The sequence below is a fragment of the Narcine bancroftii genome, chromosome 9, assembly GCF_036971445.1.
Source record: "Narcine bancroftii isolate sNarBan1 chromosome 9, sNarBan1.hap1, whole genome shotgun sequence".
NCBI lineage: Eukaryota > Metazoa > Chordata > Chondrichthyes > Torpediniformes > Narcinidae > Narcine > Narcine bancroftii.
Window position 1 is genome coordinate 50,968,953 of NC_091477.1, and position 12,154 is coordinate 50,981,106.

The 12,154-nt window shown below is 39.2% G+C and overlaps 1 protein-coding gene and 1 long non-coding RNA gene across 4 annotated transcripts in view; one reads left to right on the forward strand and one right to left on the reverse strand.

The window, feature by feature from the left end:
- The window catches only part of LOC138743619 (B-cell receptor CD22-like), a 50,205-nt gene extending 40,989 nt beyond the window's left edge, over nucleotides 1-9,216 (forward strand). Inside the window, exons 6-9 of one of the 2 annotated variants that reach the window (XR_011344959.1) lie at nucleotides 1,583-1,693; nucleotides 4,321-4,382; nucleotides 5,548-5,775; nucleotides 8,616-9,216. Coding sequence is in view for 1 of the 2 variants with exons in the window: in XM_069899145.1 (XP_069755246.1) it covers nucleotides 1,583-1,693; nucleotides 4,321-4,382; nucleotides 5,548-5,679 (305 nt within the window). In the remaining variant the exon portion in view is untranslated. Of the gene's footprint in view, nucleotides 1-1,582; nucleotides 1,694-4,320; nucleotides 4,383-5,547 lie in introns of both variants that reach the window. The other variant, XM_069899145.1, reaches the window with a different exon arrangement.
- The window catches only part of LOC138743621 (uncharacterized), a 109,095-nt gene that overhangs the window by 96,162 nt on the left and 779 nt on the right, over nucleotides 1-12,154 (reverse strand). Inside the window, exons 2-4 of one of the 2 annotated variants that reach the window (XR_011344961.1) lie at nucleotides 6,940-7,095; nucleotides 5,514-5,671; nucleotides 3,582-4,251 (exon numbers count right to left, since the gene is read on the reverse strand). This is a non-coding gene — a long non-coding RNA (uncharacterized lncRNA). Of the gene's footprint in view, nucleotides 1-3,581; nucleotides 4,252-5,513; nucleotides 5,672-6,939; nucleotides 7,096-12,154 lie in introns of those variants that run through there. The other variant, XR_011344960.1, reaches the window with a different exon arrangement.

The following is a 12,154-nucleotide window of genomic DNA, read 5'->3' on the forward strand; positions in this document are numbered from 1 at the left end:
CAGATCCCAGCACAGACAGCCTTCATGTTACCACCCTCCAGCAGTTATCCGCCTTCACCCTCCCCTCTTCAAAGCAAATTCTGATTGTCACCACCAGCCTCTGTTCTTCATCACCACTCCTCCCCCCTCCTCCGCCTGCAGATTGCCCTTCACTTCTCCCCCCTCCTCTGCCTGCAGATTGCCCTTCACCCCTCTTCAATCCATCAATCACTAGCTGACTTAACCCTTTCCCTCTTTCTTTTTACGGGCAATCTTCCTTCTCCACCTCCTCCAGTCTTGATGCAAGATCTCAGGTAACGCATTGTCAATTCCTTCCCCCACTTCCTCCCTCCCCCTCCCCCACCAAACCCCTCACAAGGGCTGCTTGTAATGTTGAGTTCCTCCTACAGTTTGCCAAATCTGAATTTCTGTTTACTTCTGCTGGTTACAGTTTCTCCATATTCACCTCATCAAAACACACTTCTTAACCATTCACATTCTTAGAAGAACAACTTTGGCTTGTCAAAATTTGAGCTATTTCACTGAAGTATTTGTGAAAATCTTCACTCTCTATTGAGCAGTGAAGGGGGTAGAGATAAAGGTGCGAACAGCTGAAAGAGTGAATATGATTGGGAGGAAGTCTCTCAGATCAAGTATGGTGAAGCCACTATTGTATATATTTGCCCTATGTAAATGTCATGACCTTTCCTGGTTGACTCTGGCTGGCTCATGACTCCTCCCCCATAAAGGCTGCCTTGCCATAAGCCTGCCCCCAGTTCAAGTCCGGGTCAGTGTGAGCGACCAACACAGGGATCTGTCCGTCTCTTGCAAATAAAAGCCTTCAGTCTCAGCCACTTCAGTCTTTGAGTAATTTATCGTGCTTCATCAAGTCAACTATTAGCATCCATACTTAGGATGAAAATTGCTAAGCCAGTTTTCTGACTGCTGCTATTTTTGAATTCAACTTCCCGCATTTACTTAGTAAAGAATCTCACTACTTACAAAAATGTTTTAAATGTCCAGAGGAGAACTTCTTGATCTGTATCTACGGAGCATAATTTTATAGAATCCCCTTATACAGATGCATCTCTGTGCTATAGTTTAGAAGGAACTGCTTTATCAAACCCTTATTAATAATATAGCAAACAACTAGAGTTACCTAGAACATTTTTCTCCCATCTAATAATGTACTGCTTTTGGCCACAAACTCTCACTAATTAAATATTGCTCAGGAGCGTTAGTGGTATACCTCATTTTCAGATTGGGTCCGAAGAGAAACAATATCGTGGTGCGGATCGACTTGAGTAAGAACCTTATTTTATACTCATAACAAAGATAAGTAACTTAGTTAGATTTCACTTTCACTCCATTGCTCACTGCTTTCATACATATGGTGTTCAGCTTAAACAATTCAGAACTAATTTTTTTTGAATATTTTATTTTAAAAGATGCGAGCAAGTATATACAAAAAAATAAGATATTTTCTTATCACACAATACAGAGTCCAGTATTTTCCTCCCTTTCCCAGATATTAAATAAATAATAAAAAGCAAAGGAAAAACAAAAGTCGGACCTAACTTGACCTCTGCTCTTTGTTTGACAGGTTCGTTTACAAAATTGCTGTTGTTGGTTGTTGGGATTATTGCCAGTGGAGTAGTTGTCATCATTATATTTGTAATTGTCGCTTGGAAGAGAAAGAAGGAAGTGATTGAAGGTAAGCTTGTTGTAATCCTGCTGTTTCTTGCATCCTCTGGGTCATTCATCAAAGAGGACCCAAGGTGATAAATCCTCTTCAAATGAACAAAGCATGTTGGATTCAAGCACTTCTCTTGCAAGGTCTTTCCAAACTTGGGTGAAGCACTTTTCCAGCCACAGATGGCTACGGAGCCATGTTCTCTATCCTGCTTTGGACTAGGCAAAGAAACATTTTCTTGCTGTTCATTCATTAATGCATAGGCAAACCAGGGCTATGAAATATGGTTAACAACAACATTTCCTTACTATCTGATGAACTACTTCACTTTAATTTAGGTTTCGATTTGATTATGATTTTCACATGTCTTCTGAATCTTCTTCATCTAATCAGGAATCCAAAGACTGAAAGTATGAGTTATTGGCTGCTAATTCAATGGAAATTCACATTGACTATTAATCATAACCATTCGAATGAAGCTTTGCAAGAAATAAAGTGCAGTAACAAGGAAAGTGCAGCATCGTTTCATGTATTTCCATTTCGATTTCAAAATAGTGATTTAGCATTTCAACCCATCAATATGCTGTTAAATGTGTATATGAAGACTATAGGTTTCTGCATTAATCTACCATTTTAACTGTGAGCTCTTAAACTTTTTGAGAGAATTCAGTGATATGTTAATCCCATGTGATCTTTGGAGGGTGGAGCTTCCATATGACCTCTAAGGGAAGGAGATCCTCCAGAAGGTAAACATTCCACTTTATCTTCTGGAGCCAAGGTTCCCAGATGATTTCCAGGAGCTGGGGTTCCCAGATTATTGCCTAAAGCAAGGGATCCCTGATTATCTCCAATCACTTGGAATCTCCAATGAACTCCAGAGGCTGGGGATTCCAGGTGCTCTCCAGATAAGGCATTTCATTTGTGAATCCCCATTCAGCTATCTTGCAGAATATTGAGAGGTAAATGTGTCTAAGTTGTCTCTAATACAACTGTACTTGGATCTTCCCGGGGAAGATTTAAAAAAAAATGCATTACTGGATTGAGATCTCTGGAAGATAAATCCCATACTTATCCCTAATTCTCCAGAATCTTCCTGAAATAAAACCTCCTTTCCCCATTCTCCCCCTTGTCTCATGTCCATGACCACAGACTCAAATTGCCAGGCTCCCTAGGGCTAAACTCTTATCCACCAAACATTGTTCCCCACTCAGCAATGTCTCCATCCTCCGGGCATTTACCGGACTCCCATTCTACCCTGACCAATACCTTCATTTTACTGGTATAATGAGGATAGGTTGGGAAGGGTTGGGCAGGGGTCAGTCAGGAATTTGTGAAACAGAGATTGGTACATGCCAATAGGGAGGGGACCAACTCACAATTGATGCAAAATCAAGGTCTACCAAAGTGGAGTGCCATAGAGATTACAAAATGATGGGAATACTAAACAAATCAGGACAATAATTTTGGAGAGCAGAACAGAATTAATATCACTCTTCCTAAAAATCAAGTTTACCATCCAATGAGTCCAGGTTAGGAAAATAAAATAAGTGAATGCATCAGATTGAGAGGCTCTATATATGATAGGGCTTGAGCTCAGATTATCTGACATTGGGTATCTGCTTAGTGGGGGGGGGGGGAAATATGGAGAGGCTTTTACAATTAAACATAGTGCAGGCAAAATTAAGATTATTCTATTCATTGGGGAAACTTCCGCTCTAAATATTTGTCATAATCTCCATTAGTACTTGTGAAATAATCACCAATAATCCCAATAAACCAATGCAAGTGAGTGTTTCCCTTAGGTTTTTTTTATTGAAACAAGTGGGACAAATGTAAAGCTATCACACCATGAGGTACTCTAGCTTTCCAGTCACTTGCACTGATAACATTGCAGATTCATGAAGGTATATTCTGTAGGAGATCCCTTTGTCTTCATCAGCATGGGCTGTCTCTGGGCTACACTGTATTGTTACAACATGTTCTGTTTGACAGTTCACAAGATAAAGCAATGGAAGTAGGCCATTCGGCTCATCGAGTCTGCTCCACAAATCCACTTTGAGGTAAACTGGTCTTGCATCTAGTTCCAAGTTCCAGCCTTTTCCCCATATCCCTTGATACCTTGACTAATTAGATAACTATCAACCACCCCTGTAAACTCCCTCAATGATCCGTCCACCAGTGTTGTATGTGGCAATGAATTCCACAAATCCATGGCCCTCTGACTAAAGAAATTTCTCCTCATCACTGTTTTAAATGTGCCCTCTTGTCTTGGATTCACCCACCAAAGGTTAATTATTTTTGCCTGAGCTTTCTTTCCTGAGTCTTTATGAATAGATTGAAATGAAAACAGGAAATGTCAGTAATGAACAGATGCCAGACACAAAGTAAAAGCTACAATTCAATTTAATCTTCCTGATTGGGCCAGTGCCATTTCAACTTTAACCACTCTCTCAGATTCTTCCTGATCAGCTGTGTGTCAGCCCAGGAATTTCACTGTTTGATGACATTCCCAACCTCCACAACAAATGTGGTTCAGAGAACGAGATGAGTATATTTTTTCGTATTATGTTTTGGTTCTCCTGGGAGGTTAAAGAGCATGTGAATTAGCATTCTATTTTCATTTATCCTTTTCTTTTGTGTGGTCTCAGGGCAAGAGTTGGAGAGTGATTCCCAACCTGTGATTTACACTGAAGTGCAGACACCAAAAAAGGTTTGTAAAAGTTATTTTAATTGATGCAGATTTTTCTTTCTGCATTATTATAGTGGGATGAAGGATCCTCCATTCACCAACCAGTCCTTGACTCCATTAGACCACTAATCATCAATCACATCACATTTCTATTCACAACTCCCTCCAGTGATCACCAACCCTTCCTTACCTCTATGTCAGCCTAACCCATAGATTTCAGTGTTTTCCTTTTCTGGCGCTAGAACAAAATGGCCTTTCCCTGTGTAATGTTCATGCCGTAGCACAAGCCTCTTTAGAGCTCATGAGTACCCATACCTTGCATTATTACATCATTTTAGAGGACAACCTCAGACCAGCCTGTACTGATGATTTAAAGTTCCAAAAATGGCCCAGATTCTGCGATAATGTATTTCTGACATCTGATTGTGCACAAATGAGTAGCATTTCATCAATTTACAAATAAATTTTCAGTTCCCGAAATGGAACAGGAATGCATAGTGTGGAAAAATATATATAACAAAGTCATGGAGTGATATTACACTGAAACAGACCCTTCAATCAATGTCTATAGGGACAATTAAGCATCTACTTTACAAATCTCATTTCATTCAACATGCGCAATGTAAGGCTAAGATAATAAGGTTCACTGCCCTCAGTCTATGTCAATGGGAATGCAGAATCAAAGGCAAGGTGATTAATTCCATTGATGCACATTGTCCACTCTGACTATTTGAGATTACACGAGATCAGCTTCCTGGGTTCACTGGATATTTTTTACTCCAAAATAACGCTGCGACAGGTGCTTTAGAATGATAAAAAGTTGCAGCAAACTTTTGATACTGGGCCATTTCAGTCACGCCACTTGCTATTGCACTTGCTATTACTTAGATCTGAAGAAGTGTCTGAAAGGAGAAGTTTTGGATCAAGGTGAAGGAGTTAACAAATTTCTGACCTTGAGCCAAACTGCCAATGAAGAAACAATGAAAGATGGGCACAAACAAGAGGACAGAATTCAATAAATGCAGACATCTGGATGGAGGAGGTAACTGGGAAAGAGGGAGATGTTAGAAAACCAAGTATGAGACAGCATGAGATAGGGATGGGGGAGGGAATGAGTGAATAGGGAAGAATGTGAGTGAGGATGAAACTGACCTTAAGCCACATCTTGAATTGTCCCTCTCTGCAGACTCAGGGAACACAGTCTGAGACCAGCGGCAGACGAGAAAAGGAATTTGCCTATGCAAACCTCCAGCATGATTCAAATGGCAGGCAAGCAAAAGAGCACAGCGACAGAGTGGAGTTCTTGGGAGCTGTTTGAAAGAACATAGAACCAATGCCTGCAATCAGTTCAATAACACAAGAGGCAACACAAAATCGGCAACACCTGATACAAAATTGAACGGAGTGGTGCATGGTAACTTTTCTTTTTACGGGTAAACCTTGACTGTGTGTTTGTGCAATGGAAATAAAATAGGCACAGGCTTTTATCTACATATCTATCAAAAACTCTGCAGATTATATGTCCTTCTGTAACTTGTCATTCACTTGTGGGTCACTTTGTTCTGTAAATCCTTCTCCCATTCTACTTCTCCTTATTATCTTTCAATCATGCATTTCCATTACAACTCCTTGCACAGAATTTGTACACCTCTAATTTATTCAGCAAGCTTCCCATCCCAATCGGCTTTCAAATGTAAACCAATGCTCTTATTCATCTGAGTATTGCTGTGAACCCTCTGCTAATGTCGCATCAAATCTGACTGTACACTTGGGGCGGGGCCTGTAAATGCTCATTTAAGATTTGTCCTACAAAGTACAGTAGTTGCTCCAAATACCTATCAACCAATGAACTGGATGTGGTCTATCATTCAGAAAGTATATTGCATAGAAAACTAAGTAAATTAATGAGTAAACAGTCTACTAAAAACAACAGATAAACCAAACTTGCAAACTTCCCCTGATAAAAGTACTGGAGGTGGAGGTTAATGGGGTGTAAATTGGGCGGCATGGGCTTGTCGGCCAAAATGGCCTGTTACCATGCTGTATGTCTAAATTTAAATTTTAAAAAAGCAAAATAATTTCTCCAGAGAAAAATGCAATGAATGAAGCAATGTTACATATACCTGTAAATTTTATGCATAAAATCAACCTGGCGTCTGTAGCAATGTGGTCATCAAATTTGATTGACAGAGGAATTATTTGAACTCTATCCAGCTGAAGGGTTGTCATTATCGTTTACTGAGTTTATCCAGCTTTTCCATTGAAAATATCAAAGTATTTATAATATGAGGAAGCTGCCCTTTTGGATGGAACAATGCATAAAATGCTGACCTCATATCCTGAAGACTGTGAGCATTTATTCATGGCATGAGATTTTTTTTCTCTGACTACTGAATGTCATGGTGAGCTGGATTCAAACTTTTACTAGCATGGGGCTATAGCTTTATATTGCCCAAGTACACAGTTTGAAAACATTCCAGATGCTGCAAAAATGTACAGCCAGGACACCGAGTTTTTAAAGGACAGTCTTAATCAAAGGCCTTGTCTAACATTATGTGGAATAGAGTACTGTACTCACAAAGAGAACGCAGCTGAGGGGGAGCTTGACGTTGCAGTTGAACATCTAGCCCACGAATGGTGTTCCTGAAGAGCCTGCTCTCTGGCAACATTCACCCAGTGGGTATGCTGGAATGGAGGGAGGGTATGGAAAGACCATCAGCAACAATTGTTCTGTCTGAAATAGGTTAAGAAAAAAAAATCACTTTCTATCATCTGCGCAGTGTTACTTCCTCTGGAATTAGCAAGCACAAAATATCATCAAATTTATGTCAGGGAACTCATGTAAATGTGCCAATTAATGAGCAAAAGCACACACAGAGAGTCATCTTCAATGAAATGTAAAGCTTCAACGCAAAGAGTGGCTGGCGCAGCATCACTGTAAGATGAAGGTAAATTATGTGACAACCCTGCCTTGTAACTCACATAAATGAAGGTTTCAAGAAAGGTTATTTTGGCTGAAATGTGTTCTGATTTTTAAAAAAAACACATGTAGATATGTGTTTTAAACTGCACTCCTAAACTGCAAGCAGTCGGTGTTTCTTTAAAACACCATACTCTTGTTTATTATTCAATGATTACACACCTTGGGTCTTTCCCATGTTATGCAAATATTCTCAGAACCACATGTATCACATTTTCATGTTGTTAACCGCTCCGATGGTCCCAAAGTAACATTCCATAGCCTCATAATTGACAATTTTATTTTCCTCTCTCACTGTGCTCATCCCATTCAATCAATTGACATAACCCTCTTTGGGATTCCAACACCACCTGAGCGTATATCAAGACCGTTTAATCGCGCAAGCTCCAATTGGGGCACACTTTCTACCCCAACTAATATCAATCTGACATTGCAAAGCATTACCTTCCCACACCAACTGCACTGGCACATTCATTCATGCCTTGTTGGGCAACCTTCTTTTATCAATTCCCAATATTGATTTCGCTCTCATCCAATTTGGCTGTTGGCAGCAGTATCCTGGAATATTAATCTGTATCCCTGGAGGCTCCAGGAAAATCCAGGAGGGTTGACAACCTTCATGTGTTTGTCTAAATGATCTGCTATCCATCTGTTTATCCATCTGCCTACCTATCTATCTCCATATTGCTAATGGCTGACGCTGACATCCATCTCACCATGCTGCTATATAGCTGTTCATATCAATTCCTGGCTGTCCATGCATTTCTATTTCTACCTCTAAATGCATTTACATTTTTTAATAACTTCTTTTTCTCTCAGTCTACCTTTCTCTGTCTTTTTCTGTGATATTCTTACTCTACATATCTCACCATTTATATATCCATACCCATGTATTTCTTTTCCTCTCTTATTCTTCCATCTCTGCTGATCTATTTGATTCCTTTTTTTTAATCTCTCCAAGGATGACCCTTGCCCTTACTCTGATTTTCTTTGACTTATATTAAAATGCCATCCAACATTCCACTGTAGGACTTGTATTGAACTAAATTTGGCATCTATTTGAATAATTGTGATTAAAATATGGTTTGTTGTTTCTGGTATAGGGAGGAATTTAGAGTTGGTAACTATAAATATGAACTAACATTAAAAATAAGCAAAATAAATCAGTGAATAATTTTTCAATAATTAATCGGAATTTTATCAAATCAAAACTAATCATTTGGGGATTTTTTTTCCACAATTCTTTATATACAAAAGCTGATTTATCTTACTAGAAATGCTCAGAATCTCCAGGCACTGAATCTCAGGAATGAACCATACCATCACTTCAGTGGAACAGAGATTTGTACTTTGCAAAAAAGAAAAGGTTGCTTTAATCTGAATTTGAATGATTAGACATTGTTTATATTCATTAGCAAGTCTGCAAAAAAAAAAGAAAATGGCACATCCATCAGCTGCCCATGGCGAGAGTGTAATGCAATGAAATGCAGGACAGCTGCGACTCTCTAGCAGATTCCAACTGCAGCACAACTCTACAGGGTTATCTCAACTTGGGACAGTGTTGTTCCTATCCTGGCTGCTAGAATATCCCATCCGATCCCTTTTTCCATTGAAGTCTCTGGAAGAGACTGGGCAGCCAATATGACATTGTCATAAACCACAGCTTAAAAAAAAACCACACACACTTTGCTCATTCACTGATAAACACTAAGCAGTGGCCTGAGGATGTTTGGTATTTTACAATATCTTTTTTTATATATATTTAGAGAAAGTAGCCTTATTACTGTACAGCTGTGGGCTTCATCCATCAATTGCACTCTTCATTAAGATGATGTAAAAAGTATGTAAATCATATAATTGAAGATTAACCACTAACCCATTCTTAGAAATAAATTAAAGATGTGGATTATTAAGAGCTGTTGTGTGCAATTTTTTTAGCTTGTTCAAAATAATAGGTTGACCTGCTGGTTATGAATCAATGTAATGTTGGAACCAATGCCCTCATGAGGATTGATTTGCTGAAACAGATGTCTGAGTCTGATTGGTCTCAGTCCAGGTTCAATTCCCTGTAATAATTAGATAAACAATTTGCAGGGGAATTAGAGAACAATTCTTTTACTCAGAGGGTGGACAGAATCTGGATATACTGCCTGAGGCAGGAGGAGATGGTGGCAACAATTCTTAACAGCATTTAAGATGATGCACACACAAACATAATTTTGGATCTGTCATGATGCTTAAGTAAGAATATGTAAGCACTTATACAGCGAAACCCCTGGTATCCAGAATTCAAGCAACCAGCAAAAAAAATTGAGAAAAATTAATAGAATTTTTTTTTTAAAGTTTATAATTGTAAAAGTATATGTTCTCTGAAGGTCCTTCGGTGTAGATGGCAGCAAATATTCAGCCAGCGTGGTGTCTTGGTCGGGCTTTGCTCATAGCAACAATTTGAATGAATTTGTGTGAAACAGCAATGGTGTCGCCCAGGATGAAGGGCTGGTTGATGCTGCTCACTGTTAGGGTGACTCTCTTGAAGCATCTCCTTATCCCTGCTTAGTAAGAGTCACCCCCTTCAGAGGCTTGATCTGTAAATTTGGGGGAGAGGGTTAATTATCTAGAATGTTATTGATCATCTTTCAGGTGGATCTGTAGGGGAGGAACCTGCAGATACAGCAACAGTTAAACGTTTTCAAAGAATGTGACTGAAAATAAAGTAAAATGCTTTACGATCTCTATATTCATACAAGTGAAATTTGTTCAGTGTAAGTCTACCAATCACCGTAGATGCCGGATATATTGAGTACTTACGTAGGCAAGGATCACAGAGAAATGGGATTGGTACATATCACAAAGTGAAATCTATACCAAAGTGATAAGGTGACCCAGATTAATCTGTCCCTTTCCTAATGAAGCCTTAATACCATCCCTTAGAAATGATTCCAGTCATTTAAGCCATATATTTAGTTAACTGGTCTCCAATTACATAATTGTTTTACTCTTAAAAATTTCTATTTTTTAAGAAAGGTTCACTGTGTTCCCTAACATCGACAAAGTCAATTTTCAGAATGTGCAGTAGAACACAGGTTTAAAAAAAGCATTCCCTCTTTGGTCAAGGAATCCTCACAAAACATTATTTTGCATGTCTATAAATAATATTGCAGTCATAATTCAGAATAGGTGGCATTAAAGCCAGTACCTTGTTCACAACTAATAGCACCAATTATCAAGCTGAATGGTTAACTACTTTTCAGTCCATGAAAGATCCTAACTCATAAAGTATTTCAAACGATTTCTGCTTTATGTTTAAAATTTAACTTGATTTCAAATACCTCTATAGATGGCTGCTATGAGACAGCTGTCTCCAGGCTACTGTCCCTCCGAAATAGCTGCTCTTGTCCTATTATGCATTGAACGTAACTCTGCAATTGCTACGGATTGGACCTTAGTGCCAGATGTATATCTTTGCAAATTGTGTCAACATCTTTCACTTTACTTCACTCTGGGATAAATAATTCTTCTTCGTGTCTTAAGTCCACTTCCTTGAATCTTGAGGCTCTGTGCCCTTCCTCTAGTTTCACCTACCAGTGGGAACAACTTTCTTGCTTCTATCTTATCTATTCCTTTCATAATTGTATATGTGTTATATTTGTTCTTTCAAGAAGGACTTTACATGGGTTTAACACTTAACTGACTTTATCTTCCTTGAGCTGTCTCAACCTATTTCCAGTAACAATCTCCGTCATATGTCACTTCCCATTTCCACCCAACTGTGTTCATTGCATGCTGGGAAATGTAGTTCTTATTTACATTCATAACAACACATCTTTCCCCTTGAAAAAAAACACAAAAACAGAAACACAATATTATGTCTTTGTAACAAAAGTATCTACATTCCATGGCCAGTCTCTTTCCACCAGTTGCATCTGATGACTTCTGGCTCCACAAGTTCATTCAGGGGATCAACAAGATTCAGCTAAAGTTCAGAAATCTGTGAAGATCTGTTCTTTCTTTTTCTGTTTATCCTCAAGGTCAGGAAGTCACCAGCAGCTGTTGATCTTGCTGTTGCATTTCCTCAATATTATGATATCACATCTCCAGGTACTGAGAAATTACTTCAGAGAAACAGCTTATGTCAGCAGAACTAACTTCATCTTCATGTAAAATATGATTTCCTCACACATCTTCTAATTCCATCGAAAGCACCCTATTCTGCTGTGGAAGATCTGACATTTGCATTTAGTATCTCTGATTCTCCCTGTTTTTATTCACCTCATCAGTGCATTTTTGTAAAGGGCAAATTTTCTTCACGGCATCTTCTAATTTAGCTGAGACATTTGCCACAGATTTTTCACACGTTCACAGTGGCAGATTAACTACCATCTGGTTCCCAGGCTGAGCTTTAGTAATAAGTCCCCTTGGTCCCCCCTCATCTCCCCCACCCCACCCCACTGTCCCCACCTTCCATTGAATAGAATAAAGTGAAATTGTTCATGCCCTCATGTATTCTAAAGTTATCTGCCGGGTACATGCTGGGAATATACCCATTAGTGTTTGATTATGGAATCAGATCTTTTGGAGCCCGCAGTTTAGCGCCAGATATTTTGGCGCCGGACATTTTGGAGAGAATAAAGACTTTTGTAGCCTCTTGGGCATTTTGGCGTCCACAGTTTGGCTCTGGCTCTCGCATGTAAATTGTGTGTGAGAGGGAGAGACCTCCAGAGAGCAAGGCGTCGCAGTGACCAGCTACTTTAATTCCACACTCCACTGTGACACAGACATTTCTGCCCATTGGCCTCATGCACTGCCAAACAGA